Raw genomic sequence first — 26,140 nt, 5'->3', positions numbered from 1 at the left:
CTAAGATTACCACGATGATAGCTGTTGTCTGCCGTCAGCATGTTCCTGTTTTCCATTGTTTACAGTCATCCTTTGTGCCCTAGTGAAGTTTCGTAACCTGTAAAGTGAGTCTTTTATTTTCCAGTGAGCTCTGACTAAAAGCACAGAAGCAGTGAGCAAGTATTGACAAGTCCTTAATAGGCTTGGGAGACCAGTCATGTGATTCAAGACACACCGAGAACAAATAATTACCTCATCCATATAAAATAGCTTTATTTCCTTCTTTGACACCGCAAACTTATTGGGTTTGTGCCAAAACTAATTTTAGGCCTCTTGAGGGCACTTTTGAGCTACAAAAGCCTTTTTTCCTCCGTTACTAAGGGTGATAAACTCAGTGTGTTATAGAAGGAAACAGAGACATGAAGCAGTGTAAAAAGTGTGACAGTACAGAGAGCAGACAGAGTCAGACATTCAGTGATGTGTATGTGTCAGAGATGTGTTAGTCAGAGGTGTGTGTGGTTTGTCTGGAAGGGAGTGGATGCCCTTTGGTGCAGCGTGACAGCACATGCCCCATTCCCCTCCAATACTTTTGTTATAAACCAGGAGGTCAGGTTTACATTGTGCAAATATACACATGCACAGGTACACAAAGCATACCACAAACACTGGGGATAGGCAGAAAATCTCTCCTTCATGTCTTATTTATAATTATCATGTATAAATTACACACATGTGCACATACACACACACGAACTCTCACACACACAGCATGCAGTGAGAACAGGGCTGACTGGATGGCTGTCCCAGGCTGCTGCTCACCAGTTGGAACTTTTCGGTCTGAGTTACATTCTGGTCACCTCATATGATCTGGAAACAGGAAAACACATCACACACATTACATCTGTGAATACACAGTATTAGCTGAATGTTAAGTTGTTGTTGTTCTTCTTTCGGCTGCTCCCATTAGGGGTCGCCACAACGGATCATTGGTCAACATATTTGATTTTGCACATTTTTTATGCCGGATGCCCTTCCTGACACAAGCCTCCCCAATTTTATCCGGGCTTGGGCCTGGCACTAAGAGCTTACTGTTACACACACTGTTCCCTGGCCGGGAATCGAATCAGGGCCGCAGCAGTGAGAGTGCTGTGGCCTAACCACTAGTCCTCCAGGGACCATATTAGATGAATGTTAATGTTTACACAGCTGAATGCGTAAATGTTTACACAGTATTTGTTCATTTTTAAACCTGTTGTGATTTTGTATATACATATTTTTTTAACACACAGTGTTGATTTACGGTACGTTTGATTTACATTAGTGAAGAATCTGAAATCTGGTTTGAAAATTATTTTATTTGTGTTGCAGCCTAGGAAAACCATTTTCACAAATTCAAATGGTTCTACTATATATAGTTCTGAAAACTACAGGCTTTCCTGAAATGAAATACACTATATGGCCAAAAGTATGTGAACACGTCAAATCACATCCATGATGGAATGTTATGATGGAACAGGTTTGGGCTCCTTAATTCCAGTGAAGAGAAATTGTAAAACTACAACATACCAAGACCTTTGGAGAAGGCCTGCATATGGCTGTGATGGTCAGGTGTACACATACTTTTGGCTATATAGTGTATATGTATAGTTTCTTAAATTGACATGTCAAGGTATGTTATAGACAGAAAAGCCTGATTTTTGTCCATTTTGGCTGTTTTCCAGAATTCAGCCACAGTAACATACAACTTTCCCAAACCTTCACACATATATTACAGCAAATGCCTTATAAACATTAAATGGTAGTCAATTATTGTTTTTTTTACTTATACTATAGTACTTTTTTGTTTTCAGCTAATAAAATCAGCTAACAAATAATTGTCATACAAAAATTTTGGATACAAAATAATTAAAAAATTAATAACACCTCATGTATTATGAGCAAATAGAAGTGAACATTCACACCAGTGTTGCATTCTATCTTATGTTCACTAAAAAAAAAAAAAAAAAGTCTAGAAACTGTCTTGAAAAAAGTCTGGAATTTTCCTGACAATGAAAGAGCAAAAACCCTGAAACAGTTCTTTTTCAATAATGAACCTGTAAGTTAATTTCCATTTGTTTTTTATATATAGGAAAAAGAAGTCATGAAACAATAAATTACATATATTAAACTTAATAAAGTACACGGGCTAGAAAACAATATGCAATGTACTACTGCAAAACTATGTATAATAACTATGCATATCCTTATTTTTATTTTTTTTTGCATTAGCAGGTAAACAATAACTCATATTGGGTTTTCAAATAAGGCATGAATTAATGACATGAAGTACTGCATGCTAATCTATCAGTTCAGTTTAGTGCAAAATCTGAGCTGGTACTACCCAACAAAATGCCAGGTACTACAGTATATACTTAAGTATGTAGCGTAAGAATAGAGTACATACTAAGCAACATGAGATACAGTATATGTTACCAGTTAAGCTTGCTGATTCAGGCAGGGAAAACTCAGGGCCATGAAAGAATTCTAACATTTGTAAGGGCATCAAGCATGATAAAGTACTATAAGACATTATGTACTGTAGTATTTATTTATTTTCATTTATTCAAAACTTAATACTCCTCATCCACTAACTAGTGGAGGCAGATTTGAGAATTATGTGTTTGATAGTTAGGTGTAATTCAGTAGGTCCTCTGCAGCAAAGAAAGGACAGAGCAGCATTAACATTACAATGATAAATGCTGATTTGGTGTTTTAGCACCTTTTCAATCTTTCAAACTCTATGAAAAGGTGGTGGTACATATTATTATCTCCACCTCACACTGTTCAAATGACATAATTGCCTCCTTTTTTATGGATGGCCTTATGCTCCTGTCATGCCTGCCCATGTCAACCTGACATAATGCGAACACTGGTAAACTGTCAACTTACATCTTTAGTTACATTTAACTGCTCTGAAAAGTCATGATTTTGTGTCATAAGCATCACTAAGATGCCTACAGAGACAGTGTGTTCTCAAAGAAAGGCTTGTTCAGTGACCTTCTAAACATTTTGGCAGTCATATCCCCTGCTAAGTCACATTATAGAATTGCCATCATCCCAGTGTAATTACTGTAATTGGCACAACTCAAAAGCTAAACCTAGAGAACATTTATTTCATAAACATTTATAAACTATAATAACTAAAACTGCTGTAGATCAATAGCAAAATTCCAAAATCACAGAGTTCCTGAGGGCTTCTGGGAACTAAAAACAACATGTCCAATTGTTAGTTCATTGTCATTTGATGGAACCATCAGCCCTGTTGTACTTAATATCTACCACTGTTGTATTAATATTCTCATTCATTCATCTAGAGTGCTTAATCCTGGTAAGGGTCACCGTGGACCTGGAGCCTATCCCAGGAACAGGATCTTCTCTTAATGTATTTGTACCCATTTAGAACATTATCTATTCAATTCAAGCAATATATTGGTATTCAGTTACATGCATTATGTGGAAAATGCAGTCATAGTCTTTGTTTGCAGTACTCCCTTAAATTGTCCAGTTTTTAATTGTCCAGTAGTTGATGTTCATTTGTATTTGTTAATTATTGTTGTTGATCACTGAAGAATGCCACAGATACAAAAAGAATTTCCGAAAGGACAATAAACTAAACTAAACTTTAATCAGTTACTCTTTCTTTACTCTTGCTTTAATTAATGTAACACATCTGATTGAATTAATCAAACTACTTCAAAGGATCTGATTGTGAGAAGCAAGTGTAATGACAAGACTTGCAATAAAACTGTAACTAAATTGTACATGATTGCTGCAGATATTCTGTCAAAACCTTTTGCTTCGTGTTAACACATATATTACTGATTGTTATCTGTTGGGGGAAAAGGTATATTTTTTGCAATGCTTGTGCTGCTACCAATCTTTCAATCTGTTCTGTTCATAATTGCTGACTGAAAATGTTTTCACATGTTTTTATATTCCTCTTTCTTGTTGCTATTGTGTGTGCTCTGAGCCACAATAGCAACAAGACTATTGTGTTCTGCCAAACAGTTATGTATAGTTCATAGAAAGTACATACAGTACATGTTGATATTGAACACACAAAGCATCAAGTATTTGAAAGGCTCTTTCTGCTGCATCAATACAGAGAAAAGACTGGAGCCTAGTGGAGACTATAATCACTACAGTTATTTGACATTCAGGTTACTCTGACCCTTTACAAAAAAAAAAAAGCTGCAATAAAAAAAAAAAAAAATCCTCATGGAAACCAGCCAAATGTCATCACAAGCTCAAAACTGTCACACATTCCTATACTTGTGGGGGAATTTGGTCCCCACAAAGATAGAAAAATATAGCCCCCCCCCCCCCCCCCCCCCCCACCACACACACACACACACACACACACACACACACACAAACAAGGTGGCCACACTTACCTTCCTTTGCTCATGCGACAACGGCGGCTACATCTCATTTTGCCACCTTGGTTTACAAAAAAGAGAAAAGGAAAGAAATGGCATTTTCATATTGAAATCGTGTGAAAAGTGAAAAAGTTTCACAATTATTCATGTATTAATCAGTACCACTATGGGGCTGACCTAAAGATACCAAAAAAAAGACAACCTTGCTCTTCATGTTTCCCCCTCCCCACTTTTTCTCTTTAATTTGGTCATTTGCTAATTCTCACCCACTAGATGTCCCCTATATAACAGCTACCAGGTGGTAAGAGTGAAGACTAACACATGCTTCTTCTGACTCTCTGCATCTTCTGCACACGCTCAGAGCAAAGTGCCAACCACTCTCTTCTGCATACAGGAGCTCACAGATACCCATGATTAGCTAGTGGCACTCTGATTGACAGGAGAAACTAATACTGTCACGCACACACAGACAACACAGCCAATTTTGCATTCTTGCTTACATCCACTCACTATCTCCCAATGACAGAGAGAACAGTTTTCTGTTGTGCCTCTCAGGTGATTCCTATTCATAGGTTTTAATTTTGTGCATTTTGCATACTATGATGACAGATGTATTCATTTGTATTCATTTTGGGCCTAATCATCTTTCTATTTAGCAGTTAAAAGATTATTGATTTACAACAATAAAATAATAACAACTGAATAAAACACTTGGAGGGGTGCAGTTATAGGAAAATAATCGGCTACAGGGTGGTGTCATGCAGACCAATGCAATACAGAGTCACTGTTACCATCCAAAAGTTGATTATTTTCCAATAACATCACAAAATGTTTTATTCCTCCACAAAACAATGGACAAGGGGGGGAAACTGCTAAATGTCTCCTCACACAAAGCTTCAAAAAAAAAAAAAAAAAAAAAAACACAATGGGACTCATTTATCAAGCTGGATAGAAATGGATTTATTTAGAAAAATGTTTTTTTTTTTTTTTTTTTTTTTTTTTTTTTTTTTTTTTTACTATTGTTTACAAAAGAAATGTGTTGTTCATGAAAACCCTTGAATTTTGCTCCTGAGTGTGTGAGTTTACACATAAGAAGACTAACTAATGTAATGTTGACTTGATTAATGTTTCATATAATTTGCATATATTACTGCAGTTTTATATATGGAATATATTGTCACATTTAAATTGCTTGTTTTTATTATATCTACAGCATTTAGTAGATGGCCTTATCCAGAGCAAATTAAAGAAGTTCTTTGGAGTCTCTATTAAAAACACATGTTCATGCTAGTTCATTAGCTCAGGGAATAAGAGTACCATTGAAAACATTTTGTGAAAACTAGTTGATTTATATTATTTTAATTAATTATGACAAAATAAATGATGCTGTATGAATGGAGGAGGGGCAGATCTGTCTGTGCATAGCTGTAAGCTGTAAACAGATGCTTCCACTAATGGAAGATTTAGCACACATTTTCTATTATTAATATCATATATTATAAAATACTTTTACTGGCATACAAGTAAGTCAAAATAACTTAAATTTCTGCCTTTCAGGCTTTACCTTTTAGGTGATTCATACACATGCAAGTACAAAGAAAATCAGCCTTCCTGAAACGTTTGCAAATCTGGCAGAAAATTTTAGTTCAGTTTGGCTTATGCAAACATTTACACACAACTTCAGTAAAAGATTGATAAATGAGGCCCAAGTGTAACTGTGTAATTGGCTGATATATTGTAGTACAATACCACAATTATATCAGAAGATCGTATCAGAAGCTTTGCCATTTACTCACATGTAATCACCATGATGCCCAAAATGAAGAGTACAGCAGCTATAGTCAGTCCTGCATGCCTCAGAGAGCTATAATCTGTTGGGGGAGGGAAAAAAATGTATACATGATTAAACCAGACCTCGGGGGAAAATAAATGCATTTTTACTAAATAAGAGTTCAAAAACACTCAGTGATAGTGTTTAATCAATTCTGAATCCCAATTTGAAAAAATCTGAATTCACTGTCAGCTTCAACTAACAATATTACGTTTGAATATTGTCCAAGTCTTTCAACATGTGGAGAAATTTAGAATATGTAGCATATCTTAGCTTAAAAAGTCAACAAAATTTTAATTGAATTTAAAGTTTTAAAGGCAAAGAAAAAGACTGTCATTACCCATACAAACAGTATAGATTTCATGCTTTCATTTCTTTCTTTAGTTTCCTTAAAAGTATACAGTATGAATGAATTATCAATTTCATTATATGGTAAGTATGTATAGAGAACATTCTGTGCCAGATAGAAAAGCAATCAAGCAATAGAAAAAAAGATCAAAAGACCACTGCAATTAACGCTTTGCTTTTCAGTGTGGCATGATGTGTGTCACAAATGAAATATTAAACATGTATTGCGTTTCAATACGTTTTTCTATCTTGGACATGATTTTTCTATCTGGCAAATCTTCTCCCTTCTCCCTAAGTATATGCTATGGATAATACTAAATTAAAAATTACTATGATACTCTTACCATATTCGAAGGGCTCATTCCATTTTGCATCTGTGGAGAAAATACCAGATCAGGATTGGTACAACTTTACAGCAAATGTAACTACTGACAACGTAAAATAAACCTCACATCATTTGGGCAGTGGTGGCTCAATGGTTAAGGCTCTGGGTTACTGATCAGAAGAAAACTCCAGTGCCACCAAGCTGCCACTGCTGGGCCCTTGAACGAGGCCCTTAACCCTATCTGCTCATCGCTGACCCTGCGAACTGACCCCAGCTATATATATATATATATATATATATATATATATATATATATATATATAAGGATGTATGCATACACATGCACATGTATGCATACACAGCCATAACATTAAAACCACTGTGACAAGTGAAGTGAATAACATTAATTATCTCTTTACAATGGCACCATAGAGCAATGGAAGAAGGTGGCCTGGTCTGATGAATCATGTTTTCTTTTACATCATGTGGATGGCCGGGTGGGTGTGCGTCACATTCCTGGGGAACAGATGGCACCGGGATGCACTATGGAAAGAAGGTAAGCCAGTGGAAGCAGTGTGATGCTCTGGGCAATGTTCTGCTGGGAAACCTTGGGCATTCATGTGGATGCTACTTTGATACATACCAACTACATGAACGTCGCTGCAGACCAAGTACACCCCTTCATGGCAAAGGTATTCCCTAATGGCAGTGGCCTCTTTCAGCAGGATAATGCACCCTACTACATTGCAAAAATTGTTCAGGAATGATTTGAGAAACATGATAAAGAGTTGAAGGTGTTGACTTGACCTCCAAATTCCCCAGATGTCAATCCGATCAAGCATCTGTGGGATGTGCTGGACAACCAAGTCCAATCCATAGAGGGCCCACCTCGTAACCTACAGGACTTAAAGGATCTGCTGCTAACGTCTTGGTGCCAGATACCACAGCACACCTTCAGAGGTCTTGTAGAGTCCATGCCTCAAAGGGTCAGAGCTGTTTTGGCGACACAAGGGGGACCTACATGATATTAGGTAGGTGGTTTTAATGTTATGGCTGATCAGTACATACATACATACATATATACATACATACATATATATATATATATATATATATATATATATATATATATATATATATATATGTGTGTGTGTGTGTGTGTGTGTGTCTGCAGTGACTAACAGACGGTATGAGAGATACACACTCATCTGTCCGAGCACTGAATCCCTATTTATCTGATCCTGAAATAGCCAGGGAGTGGACGTGCTATTGCTCTAGTAGAGTGCATTGTTCCATGAACAAGGAGCCGTTAATGTACACTGTCAGCTACAGGGACATGATAAGGAGAGAAATAATAGGAGGCAAAGAGGGAAACAAAGAGAAAGAGAGAGAGTGTGAGAGAGAATGCTAAGTTTAATTCACTTTACCCCATTTAATTTCCCCAGGCTGAGTTTTTTTAGGATCTCTCCGTGTTGGAGTGAGGCTGATCGTTGTTAAATTGCTGGTCGGCGGAGCTGCAATGTTAGAGACACAAGGGAGAAAAACTACTGAATGATGAATACACAAAAATGGCAAAAATTCATTTTTTCAATTTCATTCTGCATGTACTGCAAATAATTTCCTTCCTAAAAAGAGAAGAATGTTCACAATGCATGGAGATATCCAGCTCTTATTAGACTCTTCGCCTGGGAGGTACAGTCCTCTTATCGCTCTCATATGGATCCATCCATAATTACTTCTAATTAATTTCCAGGTGCACTCATTTTCTCTCTGACGTGTCTTTCAAATTGATTTTTAATGTATTTCAATAACGTGCCTCTCTGAGGGTATGTGCTCAGTTTAATGGCATGCCATAATGCATACCAACAGAAATCCTACATATCTTTAAGCCTCTCAACATGTGACAAGGGCTGAACACTTTTCTAATTACCTGCTAATTAGTTTTTGAGTTACAAGTGCCCTTGGTATGCAGAGTGACAGTCACCCTCCTTTATTTTCCCTGAGGAACTCATAGCCTTCTCACTGAAACATTTTTATCATCAGTTGTCATTAAAAAGGACTTTCATAGGTCAGATTTATACCACTAATGCTGCTGAATTCTCGATTCTGATCTGTTGATTAAGAAGTGCCTTTATGACAAATCGCATGTTTATTTTAGCGCACTTCCAATATTCCATTCCAATATGTTATTGTTTCATATTGATGGATTCCAGAAAACTTGTAATTGTTGATATGATGAAGCTTTCAGGAGGAGACTTTCAGGTAGCATTGTTGGAAGGAGTCTTCAGTGTCAGAGCTTTGTAGCACTCGGAGCTGTAAATCTTTTGCCATGGGAAAGTCTTCAGGACAAAGGGCTCAGTAAATGACAAGCTGCATTTTTCTCTTATCAACTTCAAAAGAGAGAGAATAAAATAAAGGCTGGTGAGGGAACGGTTGTTTATAGCTGCTATGATTAAATATAAAGACTTTTAACTTTCATTAATGGATAGAATGTTGTTACTGTTGGTAAATTTCTGTGGTACAGAAAAAAATGTCAGGACATGCTGGAAATGTCAGGAAAGGTCACAGCATATCACTTCTTCACTGATTATTTTCCTAAAATAGTATTCTTCCAACTGTTTTCCTCCTTACTTAATTCAGTGGTTAAGGTTTTGTGGTAGAAACCAGAAGGTGAGTTAAAATTTCAAGAATGCAAGGCTAATGCAAGGCAAGGCTAATGCATCTAATAAGTGATGAATGCCTCCATATTTTTATCAGTTTCACTGAATCTGTGCTGACATTTTTGTGCTGTCTTGGTCACCTGAACTTGTACAATACAAATATTTGTGCCAACGTTTTTTGTACATATACATTTACAAGATATACATTTACAGCAGATACCCTTATCCAGAGTGACAGAAGTGCATTGTACAGTAGTCTATGAACAACACAACCTCATGCTAAAACAAAGTTTTGATTTGTTATTTTAGATTGTATTGTTCACGGGTTGAATTGATGTTTATTCCATCCACAATTATGATGTTGATTAAAAAAAAAAGCATACCTTAGGGTTTATGTAGTTCACTTTGCAATTGGACATGTTATCTAATTGCTAAGTGCTATACTCCTTTTACTATTATTATTATTATTATTATTATTATTATTATTATTATTATTTAGTAGTAGTAATCCTTGGCACTTTTCCATCGTATAAGAGGAATGACAATCACCTCTTACTTCTGTCATCTGGATTATGATAACTGATGTAAAAGTAGACCTACCCTATTTATCAAATTCCCCAAGAACCTCTGGATCTGGATCTATTCTATACCATTAAGAATTTTTAAATGTAGCATTAAAACAGGACCGATGGCATTACCTAGCGTTGTTTCCATTCTGGCATTGGAATTGTTTCTGTCGTTGTCCGAGTTCAAGGATCTCACTGAACCAGTGATTGTAGCGTTTGCAGTTGTCTCATTAGTGTGCTGAGCATCAAGGGGCGATGCACTCATACCAAGTCGGGTTGGTTTCACTCCATCTGGGAATGTGGAAGAGAATCTTAATTATTACATGCAGACTCCATCTTACAAAGACACAGACCATATCAATATGGGGCATATTCAGAGTTAAATAGTGAGGAGTCAGCACCAAAATTGTGACAATCAATATTCCATTGCTAAATTGAGAGAGAATAATAATGTTGTATTCCAGAAAGTATTCAACACCACTAACCCTCCCCACCCCCGTTTTGCTGTATTGCAACATCAAATTTAGAATGTACTTTTTTGCAGTGACTCTCGAAAGAAAAAAATTAAGTAACATACTTAGATATACTCAGAATTAATTAAATAATAATAATAATAATAATCTGCTTAATTGATAAGTGTACTGCCTCAGTGTGAATTTTGTTTTTGCAGCAATTATAGACTTGGGTTGTCTCAGATGTGTTTATATGATTACCTTTGGACATTTTGATTTTGGCATTTCTTCCATTTCTCAATGCAAAATTTCTCCAACTCGGCCAAATTAGATGGAGAATGTTGGTGGGGACAGCAATTTTTAGGTCATGCCATAGACCTTGTCATGCCTTTCAATTGTATCCAAATCTAGGATTTGACTTAGCCATTGCAAAACACAAACCTTTTTTTTTCCAAGCCATTCTTTTGTAGTTTTTGCCCTTTGCTTTGGCTCATTGTCCTGTTGAAACATATATTTTCCCCCTACATGCAGATGTCTGGCTGACTGGAACAGGTTCTACTCAACAATTTGGTGCTATTTGATTCCATACATGTTACCTGTGATGGCAACAAGCTTCCCAGTTCCTCCTGCTGTAAGCAACCTTAGAGCATAATGCTACCACCACCATTCTTCATCACAGGAATTGTGTTAGCTGGGTGTTGACCAAATGGCTCAACTTTAGTCTCATCGGATCATAAAATGTTTTTCCAGAAGCACTCAGATTTTCTAACATGGCCTTTCTCAGAAACGGCTTCTTCTTGCCTCTCTCTCATAGAGTCTGGATCTGTGAAGAGCTGATATTGTTGAGGTCTGCACAGGTTCTCCTCTTTCAGGCAGTGAGCTCTGCAACCCCTTCAGTATTATAGCTCGGCTCTTGGACACTTCTCTGACAACTGCCCTTCTTTCTCAATCATTCAGTTTGACCCAAAAGCTCAGTTTGACTACTTTGGTATTATGGATTTCACAGTACTCCTAGGAAGGTTCAAAGTTTTGCTGATGTTTCAGTAACCTTCTCCATCTTTTTTTTCTCCAAACTTTATTTTAACTATACCTTGAGGCTTCACAGGCAGTTCCTTGGTCTTCACGACAGCAGGACTGATCTGATTTGCTGTTTTCACTGTCAGACTTTCCAGTATGGAAGAATTCCAATATGGAATTGCATTTGCAATTGCATTTTCTATTTGTGCACACAAATTGTGACATAATTCAAATGCAAATCGCATATTACCGTTTGCATTTTCGTTTACATGAATGTACAATGTCTGCCAAATTTCAAATGTAGCAAAGTCCATTTGCAATTGCATTTCCCATATCTTACAAGTTATGACCCTGTCATATTGAAATAGCAATAGCAATTATCCTATTTGCTATTTCACTTCCTCAGCATCGCGTTTAGAGCCTGACAATTTTCAAATGCAATCGCAATTCCCTTCAAATTTGCATTTCCGATGCCTTGCAAAAAAAACAGCTATACAGGATAAAAAAGATAAGGTTACCAGTACCAAAAGAGTACCAGCCACAAGGAAGGGTACAGTTTACTACTTTTTCTGACAGTGTAGATGTTTATTTTAATAATTTCCTTTTTTTCATTTGTTTGTTAATTCTGTTAGTCTATATGTTGCTTTAGTTTATGTTACATCATATTGCATTTTTTCTGGCTGACTGTTGACATAGAATCTGAACCTCAGTTGTTAACTCTGAATATCACCCTTCACTGACACAGGAAATTCTGCAGTAACAACATATAAAATAAATGTAATCTACACCCAGATGTTGCTATGTAAAGCAGTAGGGCACTGAGAAATGAGAATGATTACCTGTCACAGCTGATGTAAGATTTGTGGTGACAGAAGGTGGTGAAGAAGGTTGGACATCCAGCGAGTGTGAATCATTTCTACCAGCACATGCTTTGGAATGAAGGAATAAACAGGGGAGAAACCTCAATTCTTAAGCATATAATTGTGCATTCTAAGTGCTTAAAATCTCTCAAGGCAGGTGGAAACCCATGGGCAACCAAAAAAAAAACAAACAAAAAAAAAAAACATTAAATTCTTGATGATAATTCATGCAAATGGAAACAGTGCTAGTTTGGAGTTTGAAGATCTCCCAATAGAAGTATCACCAAGAAAATTAAAAAAAAAGAAATTCAATAATTATGCCATTATGATGCATTAGGAGAAAAGGAACAATAAGAGCTCTTTAATGCTCTTCCAGTCTGTGCAATCTTCGGATAAAAAAAATAAAATAACGCTGGCTATTCTATAATAGATGCAAATTTATGTGACTGCTGACATAATAGTGATGTGATGTAGAGATTCTGTTCCCGTGTTACAAAGGAAGCTTTTCTCAGAGATAAAACCATCACACTAAAAGATTGTGGTGAACAAGCCTGTGGTCCACTTAATACTTTCCTAAAATTTCCTTATCATCTTTTCTTTTAGAGTGAAAAAAAGATGATCATATATGAGCTCTATATAAAAGAAAGAAAAAGAAGAGGAGGAAAAATGTGTGTGAGACGTTTTCAGAAATTAGCAAGTGAGAGACAAACACACACAGATTAGAAGATATGAGGTGGGGAATTTTGATGACTCACCTTTGAAGAAGAGGAACAGTAATACTGCACTTCCTTTCCAGACTCCCTATAAAACAGAGAATACTCATAATCACGCAAACACATCTACTCTAATAGAACTATGTGCTCCATTCATATTTCCATAAACCTCAGTTTTAATGAGCTGAAGTTTTAGAAGATTTCTGGCCCTTTTTAAAATTATTATACCACATCGCTGTTGAACAAAAATGACATAAGATGTGCCAGCTGTAATTCAAAACACAAGTTTATATTGATGTGCCCGTTACTATAGAAACAACTCATTCACAGGGACTCGTATGGAGGATATACCAAGCAATCTAAGGCTAATAATAAATGGCTATAAATGTTGCGTTATTTGACAAAGAAAAACATGCAATCATTGATATGTTGAAGCTTTCTGTGACAAGCCATTTAACATTTGTGGAAGGAGTTTCCAGTGTCAGTTGTTTGTAACAGTTTTCCACTAGAGGAAAGTCTTTAAGACAGAACTTTGTGCTTTCTCTCTGACAAGCTGTGTTTTCGTTGTTTTGTTTGTCTTATTTCGAGACAATAACTTCAAGCTGGTGAGGGATTGACTCATTATAGCTATTATAATGTAAATAACAAGAAACTAGCTTGTCTCATTTGTAGTTGAAGACAAAAGTTTACATACACTTTACCATTCATTTTCTGTGTTAATTCAATTAGGGTATTTATTTTATTTCCAAAAGAGAATTTCAAAATAGCTGATACCCATTTATTTCTTTGTTAGTATTTGGTGGCATTGCCTTTGAATGACTTGAACTTGAATCAAACAACTGGGGTAGCCTTCCACAAGCTTCTCATAATACTTTGGTGGAATTTTTGCTCCTCCTGACAGAACTGGTGTAACTCAGTCAGGTTTGTGGGCCTCAAAGTTTTTATGGGATTCAGGTCAGGGCTTTGCGATGGCCACTCCAATACTTTCACTTTGTTGCCTTTAAACTATTTTGTTACAACTTTGAAAGTAGGCTAAGGATCATTACCCTGCTGTTGTGACCACATTTGAATGTTCTGTCTGATGTCGAGAGGTTTTTCATCCAGTAGTTCTCCTGCTTAATGGTGCCATCTATTTTCTGAAGTGCAACAGTCAACTTTTCCAGCAAAACACTCCCACAACATGATGCTACCACCCCCAAGCTTTGACCTCAGCTGTTTTCCTCTGTACATAACATCGATACATAACATCGATCATGACCAGAAAATACTCCTCCAAAAGGCTGATGATCAGCTGCAACCTTCATTCAGGCTTTTTAATGCCAGTCTTGGAGTAGGAGCTTCTTCCTTGCATGATAGACATTCAGGCAATGGCGATGTAGGACTCTCTTAATGGTAGACGTACATACTTTGGTACTTTATTATACCAGTTCCTTTGTTGTCATGGAGTTCAGTTGAACCTTTCTGACCAAAGTTTGTTCATCCTTGGGAGTTACTTTGTGCCACTTTTCTGAATGATGTAGTGTCCGTTTGGTCCAAAGATCTTCATATTTGGGTACAATTTCTTGTACAGATGCTTGTGGTATCTGTCAAGGGCAAGAAAGGCACTGTCTCTAGAGGTAGGCCCTTTTACAGCCAAGGGTGCACTCTCATTAACTCTCATTAATTAAAAGGACAATTGGCCAATCAGAAACTTCTAAATGTCATTACATCAATTTCTAGAATTTTTCAGAATGTTTAAAGAGACAGTCTTGATGTAGGTAAACTTTTGTCCCACTGGAATTCTGATATAGTGAATTAAAGCTGAAATAAATCTGTCTCTATTTTTTTTTTTTAATTGATTTATAGTTTGTTAACTGTTTTAAAATGACTGCTAATGTGAAAAAATGAATTATATGATAACATGAAATGTGTGGAGATGTGAAAAACTGAGATTGAATATCTTTAGCCTATGTGTACGTAAACATTTGGCCTCAAGTGTACATTCCACAACATTAACCCTTGTATGGTGTTCGGGTCTGTGGGACCCGTTTTCATTTTTTATCAAAAGAAAAATGATACGATTAATTATTTTTTCAAACTCAGACTCACTGGCCTTGGCTCATTTTCTGTGAAGAACATATATCAGAACACATTTTCAATGACCACTCACAGTACACCCCCCCTACACATTTATATTACATACAGGATGTTCGGGTCCACTGGACCCGGGGCTAATAAAAGTGTGGAAATTGTAGGTCCTGTGTACCTACACTGTCCTCCTTCTGTCTGGACCTGCTGTTAGTATGTATGTATGTATGTATGTGTGTGTGTGTGTGTGTGTGTGTGTGTGTGTGTGTGTGTGTGTGTGTGTGTGAGAGTGTGAGTTTTGTGTTTCCCCGCACAAAGTTGCAACATTTTTGCAAAATTCAAGCACTGATACCTGTCTGCTCTCACATTCCCGCACATTTTACCCTCTGTCTTGCGGGAACAAATCTTTATTTGCTCATGCTCTATCCCAGCTGCAAATTGGGGGAGTGACACAATAAATATAGCTTTGCCAGTGTGGTTCCTTATCACAACTGATCAAGATGGCCAAAAGATTCTCTGCTCAGAGGGTTTTGCAATTGATTTTGAAAGAGAACGAAGCTTTTGAGGATGATGTAAAGGAAGAGGTTTCAGAATGTGAGGATCACATTTCTGAAAATTCAGAGTGTGACAGTGACTTTGAAGAAGAGGATGAGATTGAGCATCAGCTAGTTCCAAATTGAAGACGAGCCCCAGGACCAGCCCATCTGCAGCCAGACCCGGGACCAGCCCATCAGCAGCCAGCCCCAGGACAAGCCTGTCAGCAGCCAGCTCCAGGACCAGAACAAGCCCATCAGCAGCTAGCAAGTGAAGAAATATGGATGTCAAAAAATTGTGAAATTGAATGGTCTTCTTGCCCAAGAAATGAGCCACCCCGCATGGCTGCCAATGTGATAAGGATGCAACCAGGGCCAACACGGATTTACTCGGAGTTACTCATGTGCAGGACTTCACGTCTTCTTTTGAGCTTTTCATCCCAGATTCCATCCAGAAAATTATTCTGGATTGCACTAATTTAGAAGGAAGGTGTGTTTTTGGAGAGAGAGGTGGAAGAAGATGGACCAAACCTATTTACATGCCTACTTTGGGGTTCTTATCCTTGCTGGAGTTTTCAGGTCCAAAGGGGAATCCACAGAATCCCTGTGGGATGCAGAAACTGGCAGAGAACCTTTCCATGCAACATGGACAAGCTGGTGACTGGCTACAGCTGCAAAAGGAGGACCCTACGCTGGCCGCTCTTGATATTCTTTGACATCTTGGAACATGTGGTCTTCTCTGGATTTGAGGTGCAACTCACCAGTGCCTTTCCCAGAGTGGAAGAGAAAGAGGCATCTCCTCTGGAGCTTCCCTCTGTTCCACTCTGGGTTCAGTGCCATGCAGATGACAAAGGCATTGTGTGCAGAGATGTCCAATATGTCAAAGAATATCAACAGCAGCCAGCGTAGTGTCCATATTGTGTTTTTCTGTCCATCTTGGGTCCACACACTTCACAATATGCAAGAAGTACATATGCAACACACACAGTACAACTCTCCCCCTCATGTGTTGTATAGGCTGGTATGAAAAGGCAATGTGTTCAGTGGGGCTAATGTGTTGTCTAGACTGACGTGGTTCCTGTATGTGTTCAGCTTGTGTTGTGTAAACTGACCTGAATGGGTTAAATTTCTAATGAAGTTCAAATAAATATAAAATCAATAGTTATGAAAAACCTTGTTGAATTTTTTTCTCATATCTTGATTATAATTGATTTTCATTTTTTTATTATATTTTATTAAAAAACAAACAAAAAAACAAGTAGCAATTTAATTCATAAATGTGGTCTAACAAAGGTAAAGGGCAAATATTAACCATATATGTTGTTTATATTGCTTGTAATTGGGATGAAGTAAACATCTGTTGAGTTTTTTAACATAAAATTGTTTGATTGTGTTGAATTAAAAACCCAAAAAATGCAGCGGGTCCACCAGACCCAGGAACACTGGCTGATTAACAAAAATATGAACACCACACAAGGGTTAAATGTAGATATATTGCTGTGGTATAACAGGAATAAAACACATGCTGTTATAGGAAAATAATCCACTTCAGAGTGGTAACTGCTTCATATCACACCACCATTTTGTTGGTTATTTTCCTATAACAGCAAACCCCATCTTGTTTTTATCTTACATAGTGTACATTAGTCATTCAGGATTTTTTTTTCTAAATATGATGTGCGCAACTGTACCACCAACAAACCCACTAAAGTAGGAAGTGACCTAGAATTTAAAATACATTTCCCCTTTTTTTTCATGCTAACAAGGAGTCATTTTATTGGCAAATATTTATTTAGAACTTTTTACAATTGCAAATTGTATATAATACTGCCTCAAGCTGTTTGAAAAAGGCTGTGGTGTTACTGCTTCTCTATCCATTTATTTTGTGGCCAAGTATGGTGACCCATACTCGGAATTTGTGCTCTGCATTTAACCCATCCAAGTGCACACACAGTAGTGAACACAAACTCGGTGCAGTGGGCAGCCTTTTTTGCTGCGGCACCCGGGGAGCAGTTGGGGGTTCGGTGCCTTGCTGCTCAAGGGTCTCACCTCAGTCGTAGTATTGAGGGTGGAAGAGAGCGCTGGTCATTCACTCCCCCCACCTACAATCCCTGCCGGACCTGAGACTCGAACCCACAACCTTCAGGTTCACCTTCGGGTTGCAAGTCCGACTCTCTATCCATTAGGCCACAACTGCCCCCAAAATAGCTTTTGCCCCAGCTGCCGAAACCCGGGATCGAACCAGGGACCTTTAGATCTTCAGTCTAACGCTCTCCCAACTGAGCTATTTCGGCACGATATAAGCCAGTCCGGACATTAGCTGACTCTCAGTCACCTGCCTATTATCCAACCTGTTTCCTGTTAGCCCTCATTTACTTCTGTGTATTTATACCAGTTCATGCACCATCTGTAAGGTTTTTGCCATTTCAGCGCATATCTGATAGCACTAATGGCTGTTTGTTAGGCCTGATCTTTGAGTTTTTTTTTTTTTTCTGCCTGTCTGTTTTGCTCATGTTTGCAAATGTGCACAGATGTAGAAAACCAAAATATGTGATTCAATATGCATGCCATAAATACCCTTATTGCTGAACTAAATTCTCAATCTTTGTCAGATTACTTTAGATTTCATCTGATATAAAATACTGTAGTATGGTGGTAAGGAGTACAATCTGGTAACTGTCTAATTCTGAGAGTCTTGTAGAAAGTACTGAAATATGTGTTAGTGGAGAATACACGTCACTACTTCGACTCCATGATTCCTGATTTGACACCTACACAATCCAGACATATTAATTTATTAATTTATTTTTTATTTTTAATGAATAAATAACTAATTGGCTGATTAATGTCACCCTGCCATGTGACCCTACAAATCAGTCACAATTGGCTTTGCATAAGAATGGAGTCTGATACAGAGAACAGCATACAGTATAGTTGGAATGCCATAGATTAGCTAATGACTCTATGCTGATACCATTATACATATAAAAACATTAAATTACATTTATATTCCATTGATTTAAACTAGAATATCAAAATAAGTTTCCATGACATAAAAAAAAAATTAAAATAGGAATATGTAATAAAATCATTTTTGAGGTTGAGTCTGTTCTTCAGTCCTGTTATACACATTTTGTTCATTTTTATGGCTTTTGAACATGATTGCATGTCAATTGTTTTATTATTATTTTTTTTTATCTTGATCAAGAACATTGACATTGATGTTTCATCAATGAATTTTTGTACAATCTGTCTAAACCTGTATTTAAGTTCTTTTTATTTGTACACATTCACACAAGCATGTTGTAATACCTTCTGTCCACCAGAGGCAGCAATCTCAAACTTCCAACTAGGCTACTTTCTGTCGTTACTCATCATGTGCACCTGTTGTTCATTTACTTCGCACATTTAAATTTCTCGAGTAGTCCTTGTCACATCTAGTTACTTTTCAGCTTCCAAAGCACAAGCGAGGCTTGTTAAATTGAAAACTCTTTTGGCAAGTGGAAATGGGTGCTAGCTGGAAGTAGGTTATGAATTACCACTGTTATGGAGGCCATAATAGTCTGTGTATGGAAACTGGGAAAGCAGGGAATTCTATTTTATTTTCTTGGCGCACACACTCAAGTCTAGAAATGAAAGAATCCCCATGTTGTCCTCATTTACTGTCAGACTCTTGCTATTTTTCAAAACTTTGCAGTTATTCACATTGGGAATACACCAGGCATTAGCAACAGCTCTTCTAGCCTTCTTGCTACTAGCTACTCAGTACTTGCTAGCAAACTTTGGGGTCGTTAATGATCCTTTGTTAATTATAGTCCTAAATGAAGACCAAAACCTAGGATATGTGTCCCAGTCAAGATCATATTTCAGCGTGTGCATTTATACATATTTTATTGAGCCACCAGCAGCTATCCACACTTAAATGGTAAATCAGCTTGGCTTGTGTTTTAGCAGCTTTTAGCTGTTAAGAACTAGCTGGATTTCTCAGCAGGCATTATGCCTCTGGATTCACTCTTATTTGTGCCTGTCTGGAATACCAGAATTTGTAAAACCTTTGTTGGGTGTTGTGTCCTTGGAAAACAATTTATATAATATTTGCAATGGAGTTTACTGACCAATTAATGCTTAATACACATCTGCAAATGAATCATTCCTATGTTCCAGAGTCTGAATTGTTCCACAAATCATCATTGATTTCCTCTAGCTGCTTGATTTTGGGTAACTTCCAGTCATCAACCTAAGGGCTGAGCCAAGTGATAGCTTCTTTAGCAGTTGTAGCAAAACAACCTGGCCAAAATCTGGTTGGAGACCCACAGTAAGAAGTTGAAAAATTGAAGACAACATTGTTTATGAAGGAAAAAACTTTCTTAAACATTAGGAGAGAACCATATGAAGAACTGAGAATTAAAAACCTCCTGTGTCCACACTGAACAGTCAAATTCCACTAGATAACCCTGAAGTGGAAATAAATGTAGTTTGGAATTCAAGCACACTGAGTCAGTATGACTGAAGACTTTAAAAGAAGTACCACCCTAAAGCATTGCATATTGCCAAATATATCCTGTGCATTTAGCACATTAGAAGTAATGTGATGTGTGTGCATGGTACAATACTGGCATGAACAGAAAGGGCAGTATATAGACACCCTGTGTGGTAAGATGAGAAATAGATTCTCTATTGTACCCACAAGGTTGGTTTAATGGCCTGATCTACTTATCTCGCTTTTGAGTTTGCCTCAACTTAAGTTTTCTTCCTCATGTCTTCTCAGGGAGCTTTTCCTTGCCACTGACTTTTGACTTGCACTGTGATCTAAATCTACCACCACATTTCTATAAAGTTGCTTTGTGACATCCATTGTTAAATAGTGCTATGAAAATAAAACTAGATGATTGAATTAACCTCATCCGTTTGTGCTGAAAGCAGCCACACCCATGATGTCAGTGATCTTAAGCGGAAGTTAAGGAAACCATGAACTGAAGTGCTGTATCGGTTGCAGTTCCTGTTTCCCAAGGCCTTGCTTGCATACAGTACATTATATATTTACCATCTACATACTAATTGTGTGACAACATGATTACCTTCAAAGACTGGAAACAAAACTAAACAGAACCTTTTAGCACAAGTGTTTTATAAACTAATACATTCTGACAAATTAAATACTTGTCTTATAGTCACACCTTGAGAAAGACTCTCACTGTCAAAACATGTCATCCATCAGTCTGCATTGCATCTCTGTCTCTGCATCTTAAAATATCACATCTTCTGTAATCAGTGAGCAGTCAACAGCGTAGAACTACAACCACGATTAAGTGCAGTTAGCATGTAGCAAGCAGATAGGAAAATATGTTTGTAAAAGGAATTTGCACTGATGTGTATATTATTTATTTATTTAATTATATGACTACAAAAAAAAAAATTGCCACAAAGATAGCAAGAATACGTATGAAAAATGTGCAGCTGTTAAATGTACCTAAGAAAATACTATATTCAATCTTGTGTGATGTCACTTGAATTTCGCACATAATAAAGTATATTAGATAATGAGCAGGTGATAAGTGTATGCTATAGTATGCTGTAAAATCAATGTTTATTTTTCTAAAACCGAACAATTTTGGATGCGAGAATTTCTACACTTGCTGACACCACCATTCACACTTCTTCTAAACAATTTAAAATGGATTGAATATTAAACTATCCTTTTGTTTTTTAGTCACAATCAAAATCTTGTTAAAGATATTGTGTGGCTGACACAAAAGTAATAAGTAGAAATTAAAAGGAATAAAACAAATTTTATTTCAGCAGTTAAAATAAGACTCTCAAAAAGAATCTACTCTTTTTTTTTTTTTTTAAAAAAAGGATCTACACTTTTATTAAATAAACTTTTAAATCAAATTTTCTTTATGATCTTGTGCAGAGGTGACTAAGCATATTATACTAGAACATAAGATGGAGGAACTATCATCTTCCTGACTTTCCACTGAATGATGAAAAGATATTGATTATGTATTGATGTATACTGATCTGTGTATTTTAGTGATGATATGAGATACATGAAAACATTTCTATATGTTCACAGGTTCAAAACTGGCATTTGTTAGCACTGTGATAGCCACAATGGCAGAAACAGGTAGGAACGTTATCCGACCTCAGAATGATGGAGCACGTGTGTTTCTGACTCTGCAGCCATGATGCTCATTTAGCGTAGAATTCTTATCTCATTCACTATCTTCTGAATCGAATTTTTTGTTTTTTGCTCACTCGCTACTCAAAACCAACAAACTTTCAGCTTACCTTAGTCACCATGCTGAAAAGGCTGTGCGTCAGTTTCAGGTCTCAACGTCCAACAGTCCAGATGTTGCAAAAGCAAACTGTTGGTTGGCCACACCCCTTTTTATACTTCCTTTTTTCACCTCGTGGCTTTTTTCTTTCTCTCTGGCATTCATGACATACATTCTGTTCAGCCCACCAGCTCTCTTTCAGTCCACCAGCATCAGCCTTTGTCTGCCAGTCTGTGCCCAGGTCACATGATGTCTTGGACATTGTTAATGTGTGTCTGAGTTGGAAGAAGAGACACCCTGACTGTGTGCTTGTCTGTGTCCTAGGCATAACTAAGCTCAGCGTATGAAATTGTGATCCTGAGATTTTTTCCTGCATTTTTTCTACATTACACCAAGTCAACTCCCTATTTCTTGTGAAAGTTGCATTTTTAGTCCAATTCACACGATTATTCAACATACTTTGGATACTGATCTAGGTTGTATATGTGTAGTGGTCTGGTTGTTTTTTTTCTGTCTATAACATACTTTGACACTTCAACTTTAAGAAACCATAAATATATTTCACTAAAAAAACTAAGAAATCCTGCATAGGCTATCTTTCTGCAAGGAGCATGTTGTTTAAGAAGCCAGTTTAGAATACGCAGTGGTAAAAACAGTCAGTCTGTCTAAAGATACCTAAAACCTTGCTAGCTAAGTGGGACTTCCTCACAGTGAATATCCTTTTGATCACGTTGTTGGATAGATATATGTGCTCTAGTGAAATGGACATACAGTATGTCTAATCAGTTCAGCTTGTAATCAGATAATGGCTGTCAAAATGTCAGTGATGCTTCCTTTTCCCAGGCTTTTCACTTCTCCAACATATAATTTTGTCTCTCCTTTGCATTCTTTTGTCCATTTTATCCATCCTATGTGTATCAACAATAAAAAATAATGTTTTACCTTTAATTTAATCTTATAGAACACAAGTTAAACTATTACTAAAGAAGTTCTGACATCGGCTACGTTTACATGCACATCAAATTCCGTTTAAAGTCTATATTCAGGTTGCAGCCATATTCCATATGCGATGTTTATGCGTACAAGCATCAGAATATTCCTGTATACATGAGTGTTGTAAGTATGCCTGGGTTGACATTCCTATATACCTAGGGTAGAGCTAAGCGTCTGTTAGCACCCACAATTCCTTGTGGACTGATCATGGATTTTCTAAATAAGGTGTTTACATGAAACAAATTTCCAATTAAAACAGGCATATTCCAAGGGTGGGAATCGGAATTTGGGAAATCAGAATACTGTCTTAATCTGAATCGGGCAATCGGATTGCGACATTTACATGACTCAATACTTACTAAAATATTGCCAAATTCCAATTAATATATTGGTGTGCATGTAAATGCAGCCAGTGATGATTCCCTCCGTTCAGCCTATGAGCCCTCTTTCAATCCCCAAATTGTCAGCATTTCTTTTGCAGCTTGTGCCTGGGTGACATTATCTCTCACTCTGTGTGTGTGGGTGCATGTGTTGATGTTCACTGATTTGATTAACTGCTCATAAACACACACACACACACACACACACACACTGCAACTTATGAATGTAGGAATGTGGTTTTCAAATGAATATGCAATCTTTATTCCAGTGCACAGTAAGTGCAACATTCTGCCATCTATTTGTTATATTTACAGTGAAACATACTTATAGTATAAATAGGGCATAGCACATAGTGCTTAATCCATGTGTGGCCCTCTCATTTTGCTGAACAGGTTATGTCCCAGGTTAGATTGACCCAGCAGAGGTCCACCGTGGGTCTTTGTATGGTTTCTCACTCCCTTACAAACAATAATGATGCTAAATCTGTTTAATATTTAAAATTTGCCTCTGCTAGATCACTTAATGATCATGGCATCTGGTTTTGTGTGATAAGTAATGAATTAACATAATCAACACATCTGTAGCACAAATCATGTTTTTTTTTTCTTGTAAAACATAAATGGGGAAAAAAGGTTTCATGACTATTGATAACTGTGTTTAACTGTCCATCTATTTTTTTTTTTTTTTATCTCTTTCTTGTTATACTGAAAGTGGTATTGGTTATGACGAAACAAATGCCAGCTTTAAAGAACAAATAGAAATCATACAATCAAATCTGCATTTTTTTATTTATCCTTACACAAAAATGAAACACATCATTCTGAAATTGGATAAAACAGAACAGTGTGTGTGTGTGTGTGTGTGTGTGTGTGTGTGTGCGCGCACATTCATGTCTACAGTAGATGAACTAGAATAATGAACTTGAGTACTGTAAAAACAGATGCCATTTGAAGGTGCATGTCTGACTAGACAGCACATGATGAACAAAATATTTGTGTGTGTGTTGCAAATGTACTTGCTGCACTTGGTACTTGTTGAAAGTGTTTGTGACCTTTGTTGGTATGCAGCCCTAGCAACGCTTCCTATTTTTTGCTACCAGCTGCAACCTACAGTGGTGAAAAGTCTTTGTTAGACACCTAAAACTCTGTTCATAGATGCACATACTCTCTGCACATACTCTCGCTCACACACACACACGCACACACAGTGTGTATGAGGATATGAGGGGTCACAAGTTCCGGATCTTATTTCTTTGACATGAACTCATGTTTTAATTTCATATTTACCATGACCCATCTGTTTTCAAGTACTCTTTTCAACCATTTATTAATCGAGTCAAATTAACCTGAGGACCTTTAAAAGGGATGTAAATCTGCAGGGGGAGTAGGATACATGTCCATTTTTTCTTCTGTTGTACATGTCCCCCACAGGAAGCAAGGTGAATTAGTGGTTAGCATGTTTGCATTGCATCTCCGTGGTTGGTTGGTTAAATCCCACCACCACTGTGTGTGCGCAGTTTGAATGTTCTCCCTGTGCTTCAGTAGTTTCCTTCAGGTACTCCTGTTTCCTTTCCCAGTCCAAAGAATGGCATTTTCCAATTATCTGTTGTGTGTGCAATTGTGCCCTGTGATGGGTTGGCACTCCTTCCAGGGTGTCCCCTGCTTTGTGCCCTGAGTTCCCTGGGACAGGCTCCATGCTACCCTGCTACCTTGTATAGGATAAGCGATACAGAAAATGCATGGATGTCCCTCACAGACAACAAGCCTCAGGTGGAAAAATGATTTGTTTACATATAATTTTATCAAAAATGATAAACAGGTCAATTTGTCCCAAGGGCCACATGACGGTTATGTTAAACTAATGTAAGCTTGCACAATATAATATCTTTCCTTGTGCTAGCTAGCTTGCAAGCATAGACTAGCTACAGTGTCTAATGTCACATAGCCACTGGTGTCCTAAGTAGAGTTACCCTCTGTGTAGAGTTTCTCATGTTCTGCTCATGTCCACATGGGTGTTCCAGTTTACTTCCACCTCCCAAAACCATGCCAGTTAGTGGATTGGCTACACTAAATTGACCCTAGGTGTGAATGAGTAAGTGTGTTACTGTGTGTGCATGATGCTCTGCAGAGGACTGGCATGCCATTCAGGGGGTATTCCCAGCTCACACCCAACAATAAGCTCTGAATCCACCAAGAATATGCTTTTTTTAGATGCTTGTCAAATCATTGAAATCAGCAAGTGCTCTGAAATGGGTTGTACATTATGAGAGACAGAGCAGGCTGAGAGTCTAAGTGAAGATCTCAGAGTGAACAACCTTCATCTCTGTCCCTCAGATCAACAGCTGCTTTCTTTAAAAGACAGAGTGAGATTGAGCAATCGTTTTCTTTTGTTAGTGTGAAATAAAGATAACACAACTCTAGTCTCGTGCTTTTTTTTTGGAGCAGCAGGAAGGAAGTGTGGAAACTGGGGTTTGAAAAGCACCAGAACACGTCAACACATCAAGATCTTGCTTAGCTTGCTAACACATTAGCAATAACCTCCTTCCATTTTCTCATCCTTCTGTTTTAACTCCATTTTTAAATCTCCCAAGTGACTTTAGCTTTCAAACTGTTTCACATAGCACTGGAAGTGACTGAATTACACAAAGTTGTAAAAAATGGCCTTGTCTAAGTAATTAGCACTTGCCGCATCTCTTCTGAATTACATGAGAGATGGAATG

The 26,140-nt window shown here is 37.3% G+C and overlaps 1 protein-coding gene and 1 non-coding gene across 2 annotated transcripts; both read right to left on the bottom strand.

The window, feature by feature from the left end:
• Positions 1-227: 227 nt before the first annotated feature.
• Positions 228-22,187, bottom strand: fxyd5 (FXYD domain containing ion transport regulator 5). The gene is made up of 9 exons (XM_034310520.2): positions 22,061-22,187; positions 13,212-13,257; positions 12,436-12,525; positions 10,260-10,418; positions 8,329-8,415; positions 6,921-6,950; positions 6,194-6,268; positions 4,413-4,458; positions 228-846 (listed from the first exon to the last, which is right to left on the bottom strand). The coding sequence occupies exons 1-9, from the start codon at positions 22,070-22,072 to the stop codon at positions 822-824; spliced, it is 570 nt and encodes a 189-aa protein (XP_034166411.1). The 5' UTR covers positions 22,073-22,187; the 3' UTR covers positions 228-821.
• trnaf-gaa (transfer RNA phenylalanine (anticodon GAA)) lies at positions 17,991-18,063 on the bottom strand. Its single transcript has one exon. It is a non-coding gene; the product is annotated as a tRNA-Phe (tRNA).
• Positions 22,188-26,140: the final 3,953 nt, after the last annotated feature.

This window comes from Pangasianodon hypophthalmus, chromosome 14 (assembly GCF_027358585.1).
Source record: "Pangasianodon hypophthalmus isolate fPanHyp1 chromosome 14, fPanHyp1.pri, whole genome shotgun sequence".
Taxonomy (NCBI): domain Eukaryota; kingdom Metazoa; phylum Chordata; class Actinopteri; order Siluriformes; family Pangasiidae; genus Pangasianodon; species Pangasianodon hypophthalmus.
This window is presented reverse-complemented; position numbering and strand designations above follow the sequence as displayed.

Coding starts and splice junctions, on each gene's coding strand:
- fxyd5 (XM_034310520.2), bottom strand. Junction 10,419..12,435: donor TCTTACATCAGCTGTGACAG/GTAATCATTCTC, acceptor CCACATTCCCAG/ATGGAGTGAAACCAACCCGA. Junction 6,269..6,920: donor GAATGAGCCCTTCGAATATG/GTAAGAGTATCA, acceptor CTCCCCCAACAG/ATTATAGCTCTCTGAGGCAT.